The sequence below is a fragment of the Varroa destructor genome, unplaced genomic scaffold (genome assembly GCF_002443255.2).
Source record: "Varroa destructor unplaced genomic scaffold, Vdes_3.0 BEIS01000004.1, whole genome shotgun sequence".
NCBI classification, from domain to species: Eukaryota; Metazoa; Arthropoda; class Arachnida; order Mesostigmata; family Varroidae; genus Varroa; species Varroa destructor.
The window spans coordinates 17039353-17063962 of record NW_019211457.1 but is presented as its reverse complement, the minus strand read 5'-3'; the positions used below and the strand labels follow the sequence as shown (position 1 = coordinate 17063962).

Sequence of the window (24610 nt, the reverse complement as noted above, 5' to 3'; positions counted from 1 at the left end):
AGATTCAAGTGACCAGTCTCGTGGAAAACAGCTAAAGAACAGTACAACCTAAAACGGGAACGCACGATCAAGAGCATAAACAAAGCTGAAGGTGGACCGCCAGATGAACAGATAGCTACAATGTACATCATACCTTTGAATCATAACGATGAGGAAAAATGAGAATATGGGACCTATAGCAGAAAAATCGATAACACTGAGTTCCCAAGAGTACAATGAGCATCGCTCGATGACTGAACAAACGAATCAGTACGACGCAACTCATTTCGCTCGTACGGCAATGTCCATATTGTTTTAGCGCTGTTTTTCGTACGGGACAGAGGATTGGGTGCCTGTAAATATGGTAGAAACGTGCACTGATAGACTGCCGTAATCTACTAAAAGCCACATTCGCTGTTCCCTGCACTGGCCATGACACTTTACTCATGTACGTATACAGGCCAGATAGATAATACGTAAGCGTCAGCTCTAAGTTTTTTCTTGACAGCTGTAGCAGCCGTCTGTTGGATAGCTCAGAACTGAACACGGACTGCGTCCAATTCGAAAATCGATGCCGCTGATACCTGTTGTCTGATTCAAGCTAACGGTAACAAAGCACGCTTTTCGCGATGCAACTTATGTGATTATGAGCCAGTTTAGCATGGCTCGTGCGCTATTGTTATTATTCTGCTAGGATTTTATGGCAGGACTAATCTGCAGAGCTCGCGTGACCAGTCGACGTTCTCGCAAAAATCGTTATTGCAACGGCAGACGTATAACTGATTCTTCAGTCAAACGACATTGTTTAGAATTCCATTTGAGGTACGCGCGAAGAAGATGTGGGGGGGGGGGGGGGGGGGGAGTGTCAAGTAATACCTAACCCCTCTTAGAGATAGTGGTAGTTCGCAGTGGCTCCCGTTATCAAAGCAAAAAGAAGTTGAACCTTAATTACTTCTCCCACTCGAACTAGTCGTGCATGGGCCATTTTGACCTTTCCTGTTTTCATTAAGTTAACAAATTATATCTAAGTATTACTCTGAAATTTTTAGATTGCCTCCGTCGCAACAGCGCATGTCAGATGGATATATCTAAGCGCTTGCTGTGTATCTGTATTCATTTATTTATGTACGCTCAATTTATTTGAAGCAGCGGCTAGCTGATCCCTAACAACGATAGTCAATTATTAACAAACAGTAGCATTATGGCACGTAGTCTACAGTGATTTATAGATCTTCAGAAAGGCTTGCCTTCGGTGTCAGGAAAGTGTATGGACCGTTGTTACAGGCGAGTGTAAAGGTATTCCTTCCCCTCGGACCACTTAAATCACACGATCCCCTCTTATTCCCAGCCAGCACTTACCGCTAGAATCGTGTTCGTTCAGTCCACAGCAACTACTGAGAGAATCCAGTAATACTTATCCAATCCGTATAGCTAGCCCCACTGCTTGAGAAATCGGCAAGATGTTTTAAATACCACCCTCCATTACAATGTCGTGTCTCTTTAAGGCCCTCACAAAGAACTTAACCTGTTACTGTTACCTGAACCCGATAAGGGTACCTAGAGAGTTCGTCACATTTTACTGAGAAGTCGGCGAAGCTCCAGATCCGAACGGGGCGCTCCTCTAATAGACCGCACACGAACACTACCAACCCATTATTTGATTTGCTGGTGTTCGTAGGGGGCGTTAAACTTCGTTTATCGGATTACGTCGTCCACAAAAGAAGAGTTATTTGATTGAAAAGGCGTCGACTCACCAAGAGATCATTTTCAGCCATGGTCACGTCCGTTGGTAATATTTTAAATTCATTCTTTCTGACCACATTGCAAGTCGCCCGGCATCTGTTACTGCGAATTTTTCAAATATTCATCATGATTCACCTAGCAGATGACTCGGCGTCTCCTAATGCATAAACAAACGTATAGAATTTAGCCAATCGTTTAAGAATGGATCACTCTTATTAAGGAACGTATAACGACGAGGTAAATAAATAATTACTATACAGAAGCCGTCTGTTTAGCGTTTAACTAAGACACAGTGGAAATCGGATCAAGGATGACACAGATAATAACATGGCTATTCGGTCATATTCCTCACGTAATCAATAACGACAGCCTAAGTTGGCAGTGCGCTGGTACGCCTTCTTTTGTGGGATTAGTTGTTATCCCTAAGCTGCCCTCTTTTATCGGCCCCTAGATACGCTAACCATTCTACTCGTGTACTTGAGGCTCTATCGAAAAATTTCCCTGTTTGCACGTGCAACACTATTGTAAGTACGTGTGATGTAGTTTTTATATGATGAAGTACTACAGCTGTACGGTTTCGCCTAATGGCCAAATTGTCATTTTATCGTACACTTTCCTACGAGCGAATTGGTGTGACAGGTTGCCTTTTTTCCCGTAAGTACTGTCGCCTTAGTAAATAGTCCCATCGAACAAGGTGACTGCCCAGACGGGCAAATACTCTAATGGGCCAATCCATTGAAAAACGTCATCAGTAGCTTTTTTTTTTAGTGTTCGAAAAGACCCGCCCTACTGTTGCTATCGACGTGGTACACAGCGGGCAGCATAGTGAACAAGAGACCATGCCCTGTACAAAAAACCTTGTGTCCGCGATCCTCGTCGTGCTTACACATTGAAGGGGTTTGACGGAAAGCAGAGCTTGATGATATTCGACTAACGATAGATCTACGAGCGTCTACTCATCGGATAGTTCATCAGCATTGACACCATGTGCAATAAACATCTATCAGCGAACGCAATTGCTCGTCAGCTCGCCTGTATGACCATACATAGACACTTTGAAATAGATATAGCAAACAACTGGAACTTTTTAATTTGTCATTGAACGTCAGTGGAACTTCGAATGCCCTCCATCATCATCATGCAGGTACTTATCGTGACGCGAAAAAAAGACATTCTTGCGTGTTTTTATTGTATATTCACGTACAACTTCCATACGTAGGTTCGTTTGTACCTATTAATATGCTAGATTGGTATAAGTGATCTTGAGCAAATTTTTTTTTCGGGTAACGCCTTATTTTTCGTCCGGTAATCCAACAACAGAAAGAATCGTGCAAGGCCTGGACTTTCTACTATAGAAACAATAATCATGAAAGTGTCGAAATGGCAACATGGAAACCTTGAATAAGACAAATTACTATAGCTGATTATTTTTATCTCCGGTTCGGTTAGACAAATGGTATTATCAGCCGTAAACAATAACAACAACAAAAAATGGTGCAATTTATGATAGAAATGAAGCGTATATGCAGGCCCGTATTTCACGTGTACGCCTTCAATGACCTTTCAAATGAAAGAGTCTATATATTGCATTGTGCGTGTTCTGTGTACATTACATTACAAAAAAATATTAAAAAAAAAAAAACGTCTTTTCCAAACTGAACCAGTCGATAGCAAGAGATGTACCTGTTTGAAGGCACAAGGAGCGTCTGCTTGTGAACTACAATTTCATTCATTCGCGTCTATACATTTTGCTGTATGAGGCCATTGAAGGATTATATATTACACGAATATATGAGTAACGCCCATGCCGCATAGGTATTATATAATGCTTGTCCGATTACCGCCAACAGATGCTTTGCTTAGAAAGGGAAAGCTACGCTCACTTTTGTTTGTCTTGAACAGTGCCAGCATCTGTAAACTGAACGTTGAATAGCGATTAAATAGATAAGATAAAGCGTTTGTTTCCCATTCACATTCGCTGGTCGACCGGAGAGCTCGTTCCGTACCTCATTTAATCTTAATGCTGTCTACGATAAATGGATCGACCCGATGCATACGCCATACCTCTATATACAATAAATTTCAGATAGCACTAGCAGATGTCTCGTTTTGTCTCGGAATCCTGAGGCTAGTTAATAACGTGACGGATCGAACACCTGTTATATGGGTTACGGTGGCTATGTTAAGAGGCAGAAAAAAAATACATCAGCCGATAGATGATTTGTTCTATTGTTATCTTGACGTGTTGAAATTTCTATTAGCAGCGTTCATCCTTGTTTTGTCCCGATAGAAGCGTCGTGCATCAATTGATTAAGCCTAATAGTGCGGAAATGGAGCGCGTATGTAGTTGGACCGATACAACAACCGTTTATAGGTGTGACGCATATAGTTATCACCTGTATGCATGCGTATTAACCGAACGCGCAATAACGATACAGCTTAGTACGAGTAACTATGTGTATATATATATATATATATATATATATATATATATATATATATATATAGGTCACTCATTTATGCGCAAGAGCCTTCCGTCCGATCGCCGGTCAAGTATCAAATGCATGCAGAACTAGCGCTTCGTTTCCCATGGACACTTACTTAGCAGAATTGAATACCGGCCCTAATTTCAACTGCGTATCAATGAGCAACTACCGTTGTTACCATTGTTGTTGTGGCTCTGTGTTAAGAAACACAACAACACCAGGGAAGGAGTCGCTCTATAGCTGCTTTCACTAATATGTTGTTGATACGAGGTACACGAGGAGAAAGTTGAATTACGCGCGCAATTACACGAATCGCTAGCGTCGCAAATAGAGCTTCGTTATATAAGCCGCAAAAACGTGGACAGACAGAGCGTCGATTATGAACAGAATCGCTCAGCATACGAGAGTCACTGGGAGGTAAAAGTGGCCATGGTAAGTAAGTGACATGTATTGCTGATCTGACTATAATGCACGCACCATACAATACAGAATGCACGACGACGATCGTAATCGTGGGCGTTTATCTATCGCGTTCGCAATACATCTTCTAAAGCAGTGCTTGTTTATTGCGAACTTTACCTATTACCATACGATTCGTTACCCAAGCTCTCAGAACTAAAAAGGAAAGAAACATTTTTTTCATGTTTACTAGCTTTTCAAAGCCCGAAAACGCTTCGGTTATGATAGATTAGTACAGACTTCAGTGTATTTGTTGACTGTTAATATGTTGTTGTAATTAATTAAAAACCGACAAAAAAGATAGTTCAATGGTGGCAGTTGTGAGTTGAGTGCCATGTGTTGTCTGTGCACCGTCGTCAATTGGTATCCCAAAAAGCTGAGAACGCTCATTCATGAGCAATTCTTGCTCTATAAAGATACATCGGATAGAATATGGGTCAATGGTAGTCAACGTGCAACAGCTTTATGGTCCGGCACCGGAAATTTACGCATATAGGGCAGAAGAAACGTTTTCGACAATTTAGACAGGTATTGTATGTTGCTACTACATGTTGACTCGTAAACGTCAACTGGAATGAGCAGAACCAGATCAGGAAGGACCATTATCGAAACGGAAAGTCGAGTAGAATGAGGGGATAGGGACATCATTGACCACGCGGCAAACGGCGAAAATCCGGGCTTAGTCAGTTTCAAATGGAGCAGCTCTAGATTGTTTCAGAGACGTATGTCTAATGCTACATAATATGATATTAGAAATCGATCACGCTGATATCTATGAGCAGCTGCTTGTTATTTTTTATTATATGTACATGTGTGTATACCGGTTATTAGCACGGATGGTTGTGAAGACCACACAAAGACAAATACGGTATTTTTCTAAGCTCGTCCCATGACCCGTCAAATCAGAATGTAGAAGATTACCTGCAACAGATGAATAACAGAAACAACATATTAGCGGATATTGGAGATCTAATGACAGAAGTGTGTGTGTGTGTGTGTGTGTGTGTGTGTGTGTGTGCGTGTGTACAATAATACGTGTTAGTATATGAAGCTGGCTCTGATGAAATATTTCACGAAATATTGATAGTTTTAATGATTGGCGTCTCCGATCTCTTTTCGACCACGATGTAAGAAGCTATTTCTTCAGAAACGTAGACCTTATCCTCTGTACAGGTATACCGTTTGCAGACATCAGCGCAGTTCGACCACGCGCATGTGTATTCACTCATTTCCGCTATTTGAAAATATCTTCTATACCTTTGTGTACTGTAAAAACTGATTTTGCCCTTCAAATACGGATAGAAATGAGTATGATGAAGGCAAACTTACGAAAACCAGCGTATCATACGTATCTACAAATAGACGCATATATACCGGCGCACCGATTCCTGCTGTGGCCCTCGTTGAAAAGGAGCTAATCTTCTTTGACAGAGTTCCGGCATTGCGCGGGCGTTTATAATCATCGTACGATATGAATACACCTGCGACTTATGCCGACTAAAAATCTTATGCGGTCGGCCTGACTCATTCTGTTTTCTCTGTTGCTATGGCCTTTCTCCGTGATGCGCGTATTTCTTAGCTAGAAGCTCTTTCTTGCTACCGCTACTATTATCTTCGTCTCGACATAGCAGGCATCAGAAACTCGCTCGCCTGAAAAGACTATCGACCGGTGGCGCCAAATGGACGCATAACAAAGCAGTTATTCGTCCCTTATGCTCGTCGTGCTTTGGCGTAATTAATTTAGTGCTAGTAGAACTTCGGCAATTGAAACTGCATTAACAGAATAGGTCGCGACGACTCTTGAATTATCATCATCAAAATAGAACGCTTGTTGTTATTGTTTTTGTTGACAAAGAATTACAATGACTCATGTCGGTAGTATTAGTCATTATGAATATAATAACTATGAGATATATAAGTAGCAGTGGCACTAACCCGAAGCAAATTCGTCGCGTTTCATAGTGATGATACTGACGAGGGAAGGAATGTGCTGCCGGCGAGTGGGAACCTACCGCCGAAAGAAGTGTCGTCACAAATCAACACTAATTTACCACACACAGACACATATTTGATTGTTTCCGGTAAATGGTCTACGATCATGTTTCGCCGCTCCTAATTGAGCTACTCAGGACTAGGGTCCGAACAGAACGTCCAGTTACCGAGTTAACGGTACAGGAGTGCCCCACCAGATTTAGGCTGCGATATTTCCTAATCCTTTCCGGTACGTCTATAACTAACTAGCTGTCATTTGGTTGACAGACACACGAAGATGTGGCATAATATGCAGTGTGATCATGGGGTTTGGGTAAGTCGCGTCCGTAACTGACTCACGGAAGTGAGTTAATCAACGAAGTCGTTATCGTGCTTTTCAGTGTTAATGGGCCCGAGAAGGATAGCTTCTACGGCAAGAATGGATTCTAGTTTCTATTCATTAGATTTTTTGTATCGGGCTGCGGATGTCGTGCGGTGCGGCATTGATCTGTTTTAAGATAAAGTACTGTTTCCTTCTATTCTAATTCGAACACCGCCTGTTTGTAAAATCTGCCGAAATGGCGAGCGTATTGCTATTGCGTATGCTAAGATGTCAGTTTAAGGACGTTCATCAGGTCCTATGACTGTGGGTGAATGTGTGTCTTTATGTTCTTATATGTATGAGAGCAAAATAATGTATGTAACGATTTTTTCCGTTCAATCCAAGAAGGTAAATTTGCGTAATAAATTTTGTATGATAGAAAGGCCATCTGCAACAAGTCGATGCCAAATCTACTGAAAATCGCTTGGGATGGGCAGTTAAAGCTGGCTTGTTGTGGGCGGAGGCAGATCTCCAGCAGAAAAATGCCCTCGACCGCCGCGTCTTCGAAAGAGTCACGTCGATCTAAAACGGCCCATGGTGCCAAGAGTCCATCCACTGGCTCGTTTGCCGCACGAGACGAAAGGATTGGATTGCCGAATGAAAAAGCAAATCAGCCACCCTGAGGAGTTACCCACCGCTGAGAATGTTACCATAAGATGATACCTATTGAATTTAACCGGTCGGAACAACACAATGTAGCTATTTGATCTGAAAACAAACGTATTTTATAGATAAAAAGTCATAGGCGTAGGTAAGTTTACATTTTTGGCAAAGATGGAAGTAAAGAATAATTAGTTTGACAATTATTTTGTATTCATCCATAGGTGAAAATTAACACAGCTTAGTAATAATAAGACATAGATGGAACGTTTATAACCAACTATAATTAAAGCCTGTGATAAAGCCATCATTACCAAATAGCGAACACATTCCAGTAAGAGATATCTTTTATACATGTGGGTAATTATTGGTATTATTACACATCTGCTTCGATAGTGGACCCGGTCGTTGCCAATCTTTCTGTGTGTCTTTCTAATGTGTCTACAGTAGACGCACTGTCTTGGATAGATGAAACAGTTTTTCAAATTCAACGAAAAACAACAGTTAAGCTCGCTTTGTGTGGATTTGATAAGCTACTAATCTTATTGCGAATCACAGAATAGACATATTGCATTTGATTTTTTTTACCAGTTACAAGGTAACCATTGTATAGCAAGCTACCATGCCACCAAATAACATGTAACATACAGCAAGGGCACGTACGTGTCGATGTGCACAGGTGCATGCTGACTAATAAGCTTATCTGTTCATTTCCACAGCGTTAGTGCTGTGGTCGTATTCAACTTAATCGTAATATTGATTCTAGTGTTCAGGCAAACCTGTCATCATTCTTTTTTCAATGTCAGCTAGATGCTAACCCGACGTCAGCGGCGCAAGACCTCGACAATGCTTCTTGCTCTATGCAATGGTATTATGGTATTGATCCAATCTGGTGCCTTCAGACAAAACCAATTAAATATACACATACAATATTATTGTCATCGTCATTATTACAACCGTCCTGTTGTCTTCCTTACGATACACTTTGTTGCCGTTTTACATGTCAACCTGATGTCAGTTTGTCTGCGTGGCTGATTTACTGATTTTGTTGGACCTAGCCTATCGATTCTATCTGGAACTATGTTGCTTCTTTTCCTACTCTAGACGAAAGCGGCAAACCCTTCCGTAGAAATATCAGCGACTACAATTGGAGCCGCTGTATTCGATACGCGACAAGGCGACTGACTGACTGACTGACTGACTGACCGACCGACCGTGTTCGTTTGTTTAGGCTCGGTCCTCATTTCGTCCTAAACGTTTGTCCTTTATCGCGTGCGTATTTTAGTCCAAGTCAAGTCTATATATTCGCATTTCAATAACAAACACTGGCGTCGTTCATGCGCAACATTTACGTTCATGTTGGTCATATTGAATGGTGCTTTACAAGAGAAAAATGAAAAAAAAAAAGAAAAGTAAACAAATAAGCAGTTGCTGATTAAATTCTGCTGTAGCATTAGCAGAACGGGAAAGCGATTTTTGTTTTTATTTGGTTTCGCCCGCGACATACTATCGACATTTGTTCCTTTATCCTGTCTCTGTAAGCACCTTTGCTACACGAAATAATGTAGCAGAGGCGGAAGGAAGCGTAATCAGACTTGAAGATTATAGTGGTGTAGACGAATATGACTTATCGATGAGCGTGCGTCGACGACACCGACACGCGGTAAGGCCAGTGCCTATTGTTGAATCTGTCTCTCGAAGGCCGTTACGTCTGCCTATGTGACGTATAGCAGATATAGCAGAGAATATAGCTCAGATATATTCTCGAATATGCACCTAGGCTAAATAACATATTTGGTCTACATCGTTCGCATAGAAATGTCGTTTGTTCAGAATTTATTCAGAAAAAGTTCTCTTAATTTGGTTTTGATTGACCAAAACCTTAATTTTGCATTACTTTTAGTGGTCAACCTAAAGCAAGCCGACTAACCGCAAATCCGAATCCACTAGTATAGTCATAATGATACGCATCTAACCAGCACCGCGGATATTGCCAGAATCCTTAACTGCTCAACAAGTAAGCCGTTCATTGATGGTAGGTATGACTTTTCAACACATCCACCTACGGGCAAAAACGTTATGGTCTAACCGCAGTTTTTTTTACTAGGAAAGCTCCACGAACGCGTTCTGATATCAAGTATGATCTATTTACAAAATGGCCGGAGGCAACGAAACAACGCAACTCATTGACGCTTTGCTCCGAACTTTCTGTATTCGTTTTTCATTCTTTGTCAATTGGGCCCGTTATTACTACGTAGAAAAATGTTGCCTGGGTTGTGTCTAGTGGGCTTAGTATTCCAACCTAATATTTTACTGAAAATATGCCTCCTGACTAAAAAAGCGAATGTGTCAAGGAAAGGAGAGGATGGCGAAATCGACGAAAACGACACAATTTGTCAACAGCATAGGCCGTTTGCATCAGAAACTGAAAGAAATGCGACGAAGGCATTTTCTGTCGTCCCATCTGTTCACCATTGATGCACCTTACAGGTGTTGTAGCATCTGTGTGTTTTCTATGTCTGTTGGCTTAGTGACCTTCTTCAAGCAACGAAAGGACCAGGGGCATTTTTTCGTCCTGCAGCAGCGGCAGTAACAGCAGTCGCAATGCCCGCTCTATCAATAGATAGGAAGGTGTCGTTCGGCCAAAGCCAAACGGAAATCCCAGATTAGAACAAGAAAAATGTACGGCAACGACGACTGGCGGACCAGAAATCAGGCTCAAGCCGTTTATTTAGTTTAGATATCGTAGGGGGTCCACTATAAAACAGAAACATAATGTGTGTTCAGTAGTCGGCCTAAATGAAAATCACCTTATTGATTAAGAAGGCAAGAACACACGAAAAAAGTGTATTATTCGTACTGCCTGTTGTCACATCGATGCTTTCTAAATTAACAAATAACGTATACTAGTTTTTAAGTAAAGGACTAGTATATATTATACGATAGCGTTATTAGCTTGCCAGTAACACAAAGGCCTGTTAATAATGACGTTTGCTCAGCGTTGAAGAAAAGTAAGGCTGATACTCCAGGACATGATCCTACTCTTAGAATTGTCCCTTATTTATTAATTTAACAATGATGACTTGTATGCCAGATTGAATGTATGAATTCGGCGTACAAGTAATCACTATTGTATACGAGGCCAATTCAATGATTGTGTACATTTCCCCTTTCCGTATAGCAGCGCCAATGCACTGGCTTTCTCACAAGTTCCCATTTGGCATTACAGTCTCGTCGTGTTTAGTCCTACCATTAATTTCCTTCTTAGTGTTACAAAGAAAGGCAGGATCAGTCATTGTCGAGACCTTGCTTAGAGATTAATTCGGAAGAAATTAAGCGAACTTCGAAAAAGTCTGAAGACAACTTTCGTCGAGAGATAGCTCGTCCATGAATAATAGGCACCTCGACATGAGAACAGCGTCATTACTATTCTTCTACACACTTCTAGTAGATCGACACATTGATAACTGGCTATAGAGCGTTGTCAGACCATACTGACGAGCAATTTAAACGTTACCGTCGACCAACCGGCGGAGGTCATGTTGCACGCTTTCTATCTAGTGGTGCACCGCTGTACGATATCGATATATATAGGTGGGATCTGTATAAGTTCCGTTCATTGCAGTTTATTTGGTCTGCTAGTTTTTGCTACTGCTGCCTTTTCACCGTTTATATTCGACGATATCATATTCACTCCTCAACCCCATCGCCCAACTACCGTTGATATATCCCCGCAAATATTCTGCGATCTTACCGCAATACACTCCACATGTGTATGCTTAATGCGAGGCAAGAAAATTAGCGTGTGTACCGTAGACGGCATTGGGAATCACATATATGCTTCATTTTTATTAATATAAATGACAAAAAACGTCGAACTGAGTGAGACGAGACGGGTGGTCGTTTAACCTTCCCAAGTTAAGTTGGAACTATATCACGAAACTGCTTATGGCCCCGTCGCCTTGAAGTTTTCATGGCATCCAGAGTATATTGATCACTGCCAAATTATCGTATCATAATAATTAATTCTGCGTGATAACAAGAAAATGTGTGTGTACCGGATATTTCCGCCTCAGGAAATAGACATACCTTGTCCGTAAAGACTGTACATTTTGAATTCGTGACTGCGTTGTGAAGCACTTGATGTATTATACAATATTAGCATATTAATCATATGCACGACTACGTTATGTCTACTGAAAACGTTGTACTTGAGTTGTCCGATATTTTGTAAATTTTCGGTACCATATTCTCAATGAACACAAATACTGTGCGTAATATGCCAATTTCTGGTAAATGTAGTTCAGCATTGCAGCCTTTCCTGTTTTAAATCATTGGTTGCATCGCCTTAAAAAGGCTGACTATCGAGCTGCGGCACTGAATCAGACTCCTCGGTACCGTGGCTTCCGGTAGCAATATTCTATGATGTTTGAAGCAACCAGTTAAGTCGTTGAAAAATCCCTATCGAGAAGATATTTCACTAGCGTCTCTATAGCTAACGAAGTACCCTTTCTCGAATTCTGTATTTGATTAATCGTATCTATCTATCTATCTATCTATCTATGTGTGTGTATTGAAATATACATGTGAACTTCAGCTCTTGCGGGAGGATTGGTGCGTATCGCTACCCAGAAGCATTGTACGCTACGGATCGTCTCAGTTTCGCTCAGGTGGCTCTTCTCGCCATCCGTCCACCACTTTCTCAGATCGAACAACTGCACTGACCTCTCGGTTATTTTCGTGAAAGGAAACCTCAGACATTTGCGGAAGGCGTCATGGTAAATATCATTCCCTAGATCAAGATCAAGGTTGTGAACATTGTATTAGCTTCCAGAAAACTCGTAAATAGAACGCCCATCTTCGACTGCATTTTTCTCGATATTGATCCAACTGGTCATCCTGCGTCTTGTACTGCTGAGACAATTGATTAACGGACCTTCAGCACTGAATCCTAAATTCGGCCACTGCATTATCGTCTTATTACAGTGTTCACAGCACCCACGGTAGCGGTAATGCACAGTCATTTAGAATAATCGAAGGACACGTCGAAACAATAGCAGCGGTCGCAATAAGCATTGTCGTCGTCTTCGTCACATTAAAGGAAAAAAAACTTCTACCCGAATCTTTTTTTCGTGCACGCGTGTCTGAAGACAACATCGTCGAGCGCAGGAGAATGGGGGCGTACCGATCGAGATCGAAAAACCATACAAGCTGTAGAGACAGGGTACCAACAAAAACATAGTTCAACATAGCACTGTGCCTGTGTGAAAAAACAACATGGAGCAAATGGATAGAAAAACGCTAACGATAAAGCAGCTGGCCAAGGTGGGCAGAGAGCAAACGTCTAGTGCTGTTCTGAATAAAGAACTAAACGAGGCAGAAGATTAGAATTTCGGGTAAATGTTTAAGTGTATATAAGCAGGCCTCGTAGATTGCAAGTGACAACCGTCGTCTATACGTATTTACACTGCAGCGTACACACATGGATCATGCGAATATTTACTGCTCGCTAATTATTAAGTCCTGTATTATTAAATATGATAATTATACTCATATTTGCTATTACATTCGTTTTGTTGTACCCGCTATTCCCTAGTGACACTTGTTTAGATAAACTAGGTATCTTAGATACCTAAATAAATGATGAATATATGGACGACACCAGTTGTGTGGTGTCAGGAGAAATGCATGGAGCTCAACCTGAACAAAATGAATTCCTCTATCTGGTAACATCGAAAAAAGAACGACACGCCTTTAACAAGTAGAATCCTAATAAGTACTATATGATACAGCGTTATATGAGCGTATCTTTTAATTAGCCTTTATCGGCCAACACAAACAGTGAATATGACACGAACAATTTTCTGGTCATCGGCAACGACGCCTGCTTTCCTATATATATATATATATATATATACTCATGTATATAGATCGCAATAATTTATTATGCGTAATAAGCATTTCGTTCATAAATATTAATCCGTACGCAGCCCTTCAGCCGTCATTGACATACTCGGGATAGATACAGATATTGGAGATCTTCTTTCACAGCTATAGCCGACGAAAAAGTGAGGCTCGTAACCCGGAAGTCAGAAGTGGCTCCAAATTGTAATAGCTACCTATGATAGGTTGGCTTATCTAGCATATGATTACAGCATTTTCAAAATGATTGATTTTTCTCAGACATTAAGGTAGTTGACTTATTCAATATTATGATACAATGGCAAAACTGGTAACTTAGGAAACTTTTGTTGGAATTACATTAGATTACATATGGCTGATCTAGAGCGTACCACTTAAAGATTTAGTCAACTTGTTACCTTTTTTGCTTTTAATCTTGCCAGTTTTACTGGCTTTGTTTATGAAGACCTTTTTTACGACTTTAACTTAGCTTTCTTATGCCATCATATTGAACATTTCTTCAAACACAAGCGCGTTGGTAAATTTGAACATAGCAGTAGCTAATTGCATCATTTTATGAATTGTAAAATTCTCCAAAAATTTCTATATATATAATTAGCTCTATTAAGAACGTGTTGTTGTTCGCTGGGCTATAACTTGATAACTTTATTTTTGTCGATTGGCCAGTAATCCAATTGCGCAGGGTCCCCTTACGACACTGGCCGATGTAGCGGACAGCGCCACTATTTTTCGTCCTTCTCAGCAGGCTTTTTTCCGTTCACAGAGAACTACAACCAAAATTGTGATTCTTAGCATCATCCGCTAGCTCTGCTGCTGCTGCTGCCGAACTATCGATTGACGCCGCTGTTGTCGCGTAACTGTAGGATTCCAAGTGTCGGTTTATTTGCCCCTATGTGCGGCAAGGTCGCACTTTGTTACAATAAATGCGACAGATATACACTGTAGCAGTAGCGACGGTAGTAAAATAAATAAACGATAAACTGATGTCAGCAACGACTGGTCATACACAATCGATTTTGGTGTCATTGCTGTTGCCGATGCCATTGCTCCTTGAGTGCTGTCGCCGACCTGTACAGCCCCCGCGGAGCTTAAGCCGCTCGAGTGTTCTTCCATACTGCAAAGCGGCTAACAGCAGGGGTGGCGGGATGGCCTTTGTTTGGGGAGGTATTCCAGACATCTCTAAGAAAAAGTCTGCGACGGTGGCCGCGAAGATCGGCTCTTTTCCTCACGTAACCAATGACGGCAAAAACAGCTCGCACTATCAGCAGGAAAAGAAACGAGAGGACGAACGCATCTAACTTCCCCAAAGAGGGTTGTAGGTGTGCTCGCGGAGCGGCAGCTGCTGCGGCTCGACGCTAAGGGCGTACGAGAAAAAGCTATTGTTGAAATTATCGTTTTTTTTTTGTAAGCCAAACTGAACGGGACTTAGAAGAATGCAGATAAATGGTGCCCGTATATATTTATAGGTATGTGTTGAAAATAGACAGTATCATAGCAACGAGGGAAGGATGGCAACGAAATAGTCGGTCTATCGTTATGTACTAAAATGTTGGATATGCAGAATACGATTGCAGACTGCGTAGCGTCTGAAATATGTATCGTTGTATAAAGTGTAATCCGAATAAGTTCAATGCTAATATGACTCTTATGGGTAAATATAATAGAAGAGGTTGCTTGACAATAAGTGTCATATTGTGAAGTAAGTATAAGCTTAGTTCTTTTATGAGTAGTTTTTGAGAATTAACTTATCGGTTACTGAATATGGTTTATTATGGATTATGCTAGATCTTATTATATAGTACTCCAAAATCTAGATCTAAAATACAGAACTCAACGAAACTACAACGATTTGATTACCAGGCAAGGCCTTGTCTCGCAGCGCAGGAACAGCAAGTTGTTCACGCAATAACAAAGAGGGATGATTCGACCTTTGTAAATGTAAGTGCGTATTATGTAAAGTTCTCCTCAAAAACAGAGAAAATGAAGTACAATAATATTATTTTGTTTTTGTTCAAGCTGCGTCTGCTACGATCCGTCCGTCCGTCGCTAGATACAATGCTAATATTAACGTTTGGTTTTTGCGCTGCCGACAGAAACGAGTGTGTACTATAAAGTGACAGCTAAAAAAGTCCCGATTAACAATTCAGTGCCTAATTGCAGCTGCCAGCTAGATTTTTTTGTTATCTTATTTTCTTGTATTGATTTCAGCATGGAGTTCAGAACGACAAAGAGGCAGTGAAGTAGGACTTCGCATACGTTTTTACGATCGCTCGTAACCAGCTCGAGCGAGATCAACGGAAACGAATCCCGTTCGCTAACATGTGATGGCGGTGCACGATGTCAAAAAGAGCCTCTAAGAATAGGAAAGACTGTGCCTTCATAGGCTCGCTACGTCTATGGACGCAGCTCACCTGAGGCAACTCGTATTTGGAACTTCAGCGGTCTCAATAAAATATCCGTTTGTATGATTGTGTCTGATCTGATATTTATAGTCACTCTACCAGGCTCAGAGGATATTCTGTCAGGCAGTTTTTAATAAATGAGTAAATAAACACGCACGCTTTGCGATCACACTATCTGACTTTACAACTTACCGAAAATGGCCACTTGACACTAATTATTAACGAAATAGCATCAATTGTGTTGCCTGGTCGGCTGGCTGGGTGTGCGATACATTATGCTGATGTACGTATTGACGCTTAGCAGAGGTCGAGCCCACAACAAGCGTAACTAGATAATATTCTTTTACCGCGTCATTACTCTGATTTGCGGTCAGTCACGCATGAGCAAAATCGGTTTCTTCTGATCGTTGTGGGCTGGGATTCGGCGAGCTAACGCCCAACTAGAACAGGCAGCCTATTTGCATATGTTCTTGTGTCATCAACATGTATATATATATATGTATGTAGGAAAACAGCCAGACAGATTTGGAAGCGATGATTTCGGGTTGTCATCTAGAAAGCTCTGAGTTTACTTATCGTGATGACTGCACCCAGAAATCAAAGGAGACACCTTCCCACGACTCCATGTCGATTATCTGGGGTCTCTTTATTTGTTGTTGTTTAGTGGTAGTAGTAACTTACGGACAAAACAGGAATACAAAAAATGTCGATTATGGCGTGCAGCATGTACGCAACAATTCTTCGCGCTACTGTCGCGACTTATGGCGGCTATAGCGGCAGCGGCCCATCTGTTAACAGCTGTCACTACCGTTGCAGGAATTTTGCCCGTTGCGATTAGCAGTTGTATGTAGAAAACGTACCTATGCGCGAAGCCTTATTTAAGAGGTAAAGACATTAGGCCGGATCACTATTGTGGTTTTTCTAAACAGGGAACCATTCAGCTGCCTTTCATTTGCACAGTCGAGATATTCGGATATTAACTGTATGCATAGAAAATAAGGATAATAGTATATGTACGCATCTGTGCAGCTGAATCAGATTCACACACTCGGATTTTGCCATTATTATATACGAATACTGGCTTCGAACGGAGCTGTCTTGTCAACAGGAAAATTTCCCTCATATAGAAAATATAAAGCATTCAACGAATAGAACTACGCCTTTTGTGTGCGGGGCATCTAAAAACAAGATCGAATACCTGAAAAAACGACTGGCTTGGCTAATATTGTCCGAATGCCCTGCCTCGTACGGTTAATGTTATGCGTTACGCGAGCGTTTATGATTCATTAAATCGACACCGATCGACAGTCCTCAACGCATCTGCACGCCAATGTCACATTCAAATTAGCGCGGGGTCTTCGCCGTAAATCTGCAACGAGCAGTCAGCTTCGCAAAACCGAATGATCAGACATTTGTAAATTGAAAATTTTCTTTTTTTTCTTAAATTTAAATTGAAAATTACTGGATAAGCCCGAGGCGTATGGATCAGTCGCTTATAACCTCCGCCAGTAGTATATTCATCTAGCTGTTTATCTAAATTCTTTCGTTCGTTTCTTTCGCTTCCGATAACATTGCTTATTTACTTGTCTTCGTTTACCCTTTGCAGTCGTGGCTAATGGCGCATTACTGATTACCAAAAACAAGTTAGCGATTATTATCGTTATGAGCGGTTTAGATTTATGTGTATGTTTAAGAAAGCGATAAAAAATGTATGATTATTAATGTCATGAAGAAGGACGAGCGTCTTAGTCATAGGATGCGTGGATACGATGATGGTCAGGGGGCGTGTGCTTGTGGATATTAGGGTAGTCACCGCTGCAGGCGGTACATAACCTATTCTCGTTACTAAATGCCCAGCGATGAGCGGGTAGAATCCCTCTACAGCTATGGCCCTGTTACTGATCCCATCTAGAAAAAAAAGACAAAGTTGTGTCTAGATATTTGCGTGTCGAGCATGATTGAACGAGCGAATATGAATGCCCCTGTGTTTGAATGCCTCGCTAGGGTCATCGAAGCATCGCTGGACACGCCAGTAGCCTACTGGCATTCGTCGCCTCTTCTTCTCGCTCAGCTGCCCCCTTCTTTCTCCTCTCCATAATTCACTCCAGTATCGCACGCATGCTCAGATCGGCTGACTGACTAACTGACCAGGCACGACCGTCAGCCATCGCCGCCGCATCAAAAAGGCCACCTCATCGAAAGAGGAAGGCCTTGCCAAAAATCTACTGTTGTCAGAAGCGGGCTGCCATCGCGGATGACTTTTAGTGGTAATAAGAGTTATCTGGCGTATGTTTTTCTGCTTTTTTTTGGCATTCCGTACCAAAAAAAATGAAAGGGAAGAAGAGGAAAAAAAGATCAAAACAGGAGGCAAACTCTCGCATTGATCATTTACGTACGATTACAGACCGCAGTTTTTAGTTCATTGTTCTAGAAGTAGGTGATAAATATAGTCCTGCACCCGAAACTCTCCATACAAATGGAGAACCAGTGACGTTCACGGCAAATGTTTGCGAGCGGTCAAACTCGCAAGCAGATATATAGAGGGGTAGCATTTAACGGGTCACGTGGCCTTCAAATTGAAAATTCCTCAAGGTGACTCCACTGAGTGATCACATCAATCGCCCAAATTTAAAATTATATAAATATTGCCCTTTTTTGACAGCTAAGTGCTTGGTGAAGATTTCAGGACTATCTTAGGACCTCTAACGTTTAGCGTAAGCAAATGTGGAACGAATAAATAAAAATTCGTCGCACAAATGACAAGAAATTAGAAATGTGGAAATAACCGTTAGCCGACATTCGATAATAGAGGCTGTGAAATTCTTTATATGGTACGAGAGCGTTCGGGATGGTCTGGGTATCTGACAAGATTGACAGGGCAGATCCACAATAAGATCAGTTTCGTATTTTTTGGTCAATCAAAAAATCGCGTAAAGTGCAACAGTTACCTTTGAGTCGGCTAGCTCTATTTCATAAAACAATATCTCGTTTTATTTAGGTGGTCAGATATATAGGCGTATTGTTGTTATTATTACATTATACTTATGTGGTAACTGAGGATTGTGAAAAGCACATTAACTGAAATTGCTCATTGTATTAAGGCTATCCGCTCGTTTTTTTTTGCTTGTTTCTCGTTGGCCAGTGCTACTGTGACCGTCGCAGAAAGCGTCTCTCATCATTTGCTGATGCGCAGAGGTGATTCTTGTGCATTCGTAATGAGCACTTCGTGATATCTGAAGTACTCTGTTGGCTTGGCTACAAGCATGACAAGTAGTTGCTACTGCGGCATTCGTTCAAACTTCCAGCCGCCCCAGAGCGAAGATAATGCGGTATTTTGCAGCGATCGTCAACCTATTTTTTTATAACGTTTTTTATACTGTTCACGTATTCGACGTATGTGCAACCCCTTAAACTACGAATCACGCGCTGGCACCATTTTTCAAGTACATGAATGGGTAAAATGGTATACATGAAATTGTCTGTGGCCTATTGTAGTGCGCAGTTTTTCGACGATACGAGAAAAAAACTTTACAGGCATTTTCTGAAGCGTTACTGTTGCGTAGCTCTATCTAATAGGCTAGTATAAATCATCTTGTGTATACGGGCTAAGGAGGAGAGCAAAGATCTAATTCTTTCGACTGCTTAGATTGGTCAGATGAATCAAGCAGAAGGCTATTTTCAGTTTACGTTTGTGTTATTTTTGCAACATTCTTAGAATACGTTTATAGGCTCATCATTAAGATTTCCTTTCCACTGCTTAACACTTTTCTATAAGAACTCGAACCAAATTATACACACACTGAATGTATCGATCGAAAACTAACATTTTCCATCAATTTTAATGTCGTTCCTCCAATGGCTATTGGGTGAGTACAAGCTATCACTTAATATCATAATTACTGTATAACAAACGTCAACGATACGTACATTCATAGATGGATGCTACTATCTTTTTTCGGCCTCATCGATACTTCGTTGTCGCCGTATACCGTTGGAATAAACATAATTAAGTAGTTCGTTTGCTGCGTTTTTTGCCCGCGTAACAGATTACATTATGAGCATTATTAAATGACGCAGGAATAAAGATCCGGTGACGATTCATGGGAGGAAAAAGGGCTATACCGTTACATTGTTATAAAACCCCATTTGTCGCTTTTTCGCCGTTAGTGGAAAAGGATTGCAGTACACAGTATCGTTCTGGTACGTCGAAATCGCGTCTCACCGTAATCTATCGACACTCGACCCACGAAGCAGACGCTCGCAATAAAAACTACTTCGTCGCCCATTGAATGGCAGTAACGATGAAATTATTGTAGTTGACGATGGCTGAATATTCACAATCACTGTCAGTCTGTCTTACATCGATTGTTTCTGCCTCTTGTTTCGTCCTTCATTGTAATTGGGTACCGGTCCTATTTCGAGTCACAGTAATGGCGATGGATGATTACTTCGCAAATTTACCAATTATTGATTATTTGGACACGCGTAACAAAAGTGTTTTTAGTCAACAAAATCATCAGAAGCGACCTGAAAATAATCATCATAATCATGATTGTCGTCGTTACCTAAAATACGCCGAAATAGCAAATACCAAACAGTGTAATAATCGTAAGGAATAAGCCCCCTTCACCTCCCCGCAGTTCCTCTCTGATTGATTACACAGAACATAAAGATGGGAAAAGCTCGTGAGTACGAGACTAAGTGATTTAATGCCTTGTTTTATTACGGTTTTATTACCATAATACGGGGTCTTTGCTGAAAACTAATGATGTTTCGCGCTTCGATCTAGTATTTGCCTCTTCGGTAGAGTGGACGGTCATCAACAACACTTTCTATTTATAGCAAAGAGTTTTTTTTCTGCTTCTGACCAATTCACCTGGGAAGCATCTGTCTAAAAGGTGAGGGTGCAGGCATTCGACTGTAGTAACAACTTTATCGGATAACAAAAAAAAAAATATGGGCAGGTTTGTTCTCTTTTGACAAAAAATAGAAGCACATAAAGCTTTTTTTTTCTCAGTTTTGTTCCCGTTGTTGACTTTGGCTTTCGCGGGCCCTGCTAGCCATTGTCGTGCGGACACTGACAAATTGGGGGATGGAATGGCAGGACATGTATAATCCAGAAAGCTTTAACAGAATTATAGCGGTGGTTATCGCAGAGGGTGAACGGTGATTTCAGTGAAAATGAACTTGAACAATTTTAAGGTAAAGGTTGGTCAGATGCAGCTTCAATGATAATAAATAAATTAAAAGATTCTCTAACAAAATTTGGATCTCGAAGCATACCGAACTAATTGGCGCTGAAAATGACTTGTTGAAATCTTACGTCTATCTGAGAGGATTTTCACAAAAATATATATTGCCTCTTTATGTACAAGCACCTGTTAAATAGAATTCGTTTTATGCTACCTCACCGATCTGCTACAGTTACTTCGCCATATTTAGCGCCCATGATTTATCACTGGTGAAAACTCACTATTTCGAGGAATCCCATTTAAACAAAGTAAGATATTATATGGCTGGAAATTATAGCCAGCTGCAAGTTGGTTTGTTATGCTTTGTCGGGGCGTGAAATTTATTGTCTGTAACAGCAGGACAAAGGTTGATTCATAGAGTGCTCGCACCGTCTATTTTTCATGTTAGAGCGCTTTTGCACAGACTCCCTATTAACTTTTGACCGCCAAAGTCAATATATAGACGTCACATAATTTGTACTCCAATGAGTTTGCCTGTCTTTTGTAACCCTGCATAAGGATGTATAGCGAATGACATTTACAATAGAAAAGGCATTTTTATGACTCACACTGTGTTGTAAACCTTTCCCTGCAGTATTCTGAAGGAAAACTCTGTAAGTGGTCAGGATCTGAATAATTCGAAGCGAAGTTTGTTCTTCGATCACCCCAGACATTCCATCTGGCTGGATTATTTAAATAATTCTGTATTTGCCGGGTGTCCAGAACAACAACCGATAGCAGACTGACATCGAGATTTTCTGTTTCTTCATTACGTCGACATGAGAGAAATTGTGGTTTTTGAATAATAGTCATAGTGATAGTCGTCTTTATAACATAATAAGAATAGCAAAAAAATTGGCTGGCGGACTGGTTTATCACTACTGCTCAGATTTGATCTTTTCACAAAAAGCTGCTGCTGGCCGATGTTATATCAGTACTATCCGAACTTCTTTCGTTTCCCCACTAGAAGATTAGGCAAAAATAGCACTACCCCCACCCCCTCCTAGCATGAATACGTAGCATTACTACTTTGTCTGTACCTTGGGTCACCTATCTACAACGTCAATACGATAGGCCATATTTACTTTATTTACACTATATAAAATGTTTTCATGTAGCCTTGCTCGGTAATACTTCAATCGCCGGCAGTGTCATAGTCGACGTTTAAGCAGACGTACCGGTACAATATCTCGTCGTCTCATTGTATACACAACAAACGCAGGTTAAGCATAGTAAGGCCATAAATTAATTTAATTACATGTTACCGTCTCCTTGTGAGGTTACGCAGACAGACGACTGAGTTGCATTCATTTCTGATAGAATGGAATTGTCACTGGAGAAATCAGCGATGCTATACATTTTTTAGAAAGAATACATTATGTAAGTAGGAGGGCACTACCAATGAGATCTACTCATAACTACTAAACGCTGTACCTCGTTTGCCCGACCCTTGATTTGTTATTGGTTCTAATTAGATCGATATATATATATATATATATATATATATAGGCAAGTTCCACCAGGAACTGCTAGTTCGTTAGTACCGTTCGTTGCGATCATGACCACGTTTAGTCTTTGTCTGCATAGACGTTTCTCACTTCTCAAGCCGACTTTCCCTTTAACCAACGGAAGTGGCCACAGGCACAGTTGGGATGAATCCGTTAATGGCAAATTTTCCCAACCTGACTCTAGGTGCGCCTCGCGCTCTTTGAAAGCAGGGGCTTATTTACAAAAAAAAGTCCGGCATCATATATACTTTCTATACATTCGTCAAACCTGAAGTACTATCACCTGATAATCATTATAATGTCTCAGATGCGTTCAATGCAGAGGTATGTGCAGCACATTATTTAATGTTAATCTGTAATTTTCTTGATGTTGATTTACGTAAGCCGTTTCGGATACAACGTATAAAGCATCACCTAAACGAGCGGTGACCGTCTCATAATCGTAGCACAACTTTGCAAAGAAGGGATGTAAGAAATACGTTGAACGTTACCGGATCCATGTTTTCGATAACTCTTCCTTTTCCCCTACTGATCGTCGACTTTCGGTTTTTAAAAAATCTATCGATGTGTACTATTTCGAATTTTTTTATTAATTCCTTTTCCATGTTAAAATTCTCAGCGAATATATAATTTATATCCATGCAAGGGCCATATTAATTAAATTCATCAAATTTTATTAGATTCAATAGGTTTGACATCTGTGGCAACAACATTCCGCTGATTGCACGCAAAACGAGCGTTCCCACCTAAAAGCTGTTTTGGCTAGAAGAAGAAGAAGAAGAAAGCGTTAAAAGTCGTATGAAATTATAGACTAAAAAAAAAAAGCTCCCTTGTTCACCCTATATTGTTTGGGTCGTACCTAGACAAATTATTGGTCTCGCTTGTATCTGCCACGAGCAAGGGAATCATTTGAAGTGGCGGAGGCAATGCTTATTTTCAACAGTCATTAATAATCAACGCTTAACACTACTCTGTCCTTCCGACGGTGTGACAACGACGACAACGTCAACAATAGCGGCTTTTCTACACCCACTTTTTGGCAGTTTCATCCGTTAGCGTCTGTAACTGCCACGATAAGGTGTAGTTACTTAAACATCCTACGATACTACTAGCCAAGTAATAAAAATCAAGTTTTTTTCAACTTTCTGCTTCTTGTCGATTAGGCAGCTATTTAATAGCAAACACATATAAATGTAAATTTCGGCCAAGTTTTTGCAACCGTTAAAGGACGTTATGCCCTAACAACTTTTGGTGTAACTATCTGATGAAGAAATAACTTGTATTGATTGAATTAGGAATTACTGCTTTCATTTGAAAGATGCTTGTCTTGACCTACTTCGCCATCTTAAGCTAAGGCGGGGCAGAAATTAGAAGCTTTTTGTTTTGTTATCAAATCAACCGCTAAATAGAAGCCAGCTATAATAACAGATTTTTTTTCAAACAGGTATCGCTTAAAACCAGCCATTCGTTGTGCAATGTCTTATAATTGTGGCGGCAGTTTGATTACTTCATAATAGGTCACTCAGGCAAAGAAATAAAATACTTATTTAAATACATACTTTACGGCCGTACCTCACTATTAGGCCCGCTACGTTATTACTGATAGAGAGGACACTTATTGCAATGGCGTAAACTGGTATAGGATTCAGATCTACTAAACGCAACGTCTCAACGTAGCTCGCTCTCACATACGTACTCATCAACATGACTCGTGTATGTGGAGATAATTACAGATCTAATCGATTTCAACATCAACGATCGAATTCGTCATGCACAGACGTCTTAAAGTGGGCCATTTAAACACATTAAATACACAGTTATTGTTCCTCGGCCAGTAACCATTATACACTGTTACAACAGATAGACATGACTCTTCTAACATCTCCCCACCCGTTTGCTGGAACAGACAATTGATAAGACGTTCTAT

At 40.7% G+C, this 24610-nt stretch overlaps 2 protein-coding genes and 1 long non-coding RNA gene across 19 annotated transcripts in view; 1 reads left to right on the top strand and 2 right to left on the bottom strand.

Moving 5' to 3' along the window:
- The window catches only part of LOC111248667 (uncharacterized), a 101925-nt gene that overhangs the window by 51221 nt on the left and 26094 nt on the right, over positions 1–24610 (bottom strand). The gene's annotated exons all lie outside the window — the stretch shown is intronic.
- On the top strand, positions 1507–16115 carry LOC111248668 (uncharacterized). 12 transcript variants are annotated; one of them, XR_015325587.1, is made up of 6 exons: positions 1507–2246; positions 2491–2866; positions 12218–12398; positions 12607–13016; positions 15403–15480; positions 15751–16115. XR_015325587.1 is itself a non-coding variant. In XM_086985953.1 (4 exons), exons 1-3 carry the CDS (start codon positions 6753–6755, stop codon positions 15449–15451), a joined length of 366 nt encoding a protein of 121 aa, XP_086842079.1. In that variant the 3' UTR covers positions 15452–15480; positions 15751–16115. The 12 variants fall into 12 exon arrangements, 2 of the variants coding, with proteins under 2 accessions (XP_086842079.1, XP_086842078.1); XR_015325586.1 differs by having other exon boundaries at positions 1507–2376; XR_015325583.1 differs by lacking the exons at positions 1507–2246; positions 2491–2866 and adding exons at positions 6748–6888; positions 7400–9637.
- Positions 5441–24610, bottom strand: LOC111248669 (uncharacterized). 5 transcript variants are annotated; one of them, XR_015325593.1, is made up of 4 exons: positions 24380–24610; positions 6603–6675; positions 6050–6326; positions 5441–5588 (listed from the first exon to the last, which is right to left on the bottom strand). It is a non-coding gene; the product is annotated as an uncharacterized LOC111248669 (long non-coding RNA). The 5 variants fall into 5 exon arrangements; XR_015325592.1 differs by lacking the exon at positions 24380–24610 and adding an exon at positions 24256–24373; XR_015325594.1 differs by lacking the exon at positions 24380–24610 and adding an exon at positions 24243–24261.

What these genes read in the sequence shown, in the direction of transcription:
- LOC111248668 (XM_086985952.1), top strand. Translation starts at nt 6,753, where the DNA reads ATGGTCTACGATCATGTTTCGCCGCTCCTAATTGAGCTACTCAGGACT. An exon ending in ATATTTCCTAATCCTTTCCG is followed by an intron (nt 6,889 to 12,217) that starts GTACGTCTATAA and finishes TGTGAACTTCAG; the next exon opens with CTCTTGCGGGAGGATTGGTG. An exon ending in CATTTGCGGAAGGCGTCATG is followed by an intron (nt 12,399 to 12,606) that starts GTAAATATCATT and finishes GTCTTATTACAG; the next exon opens with TGTTCACAGCACCCACGGTA.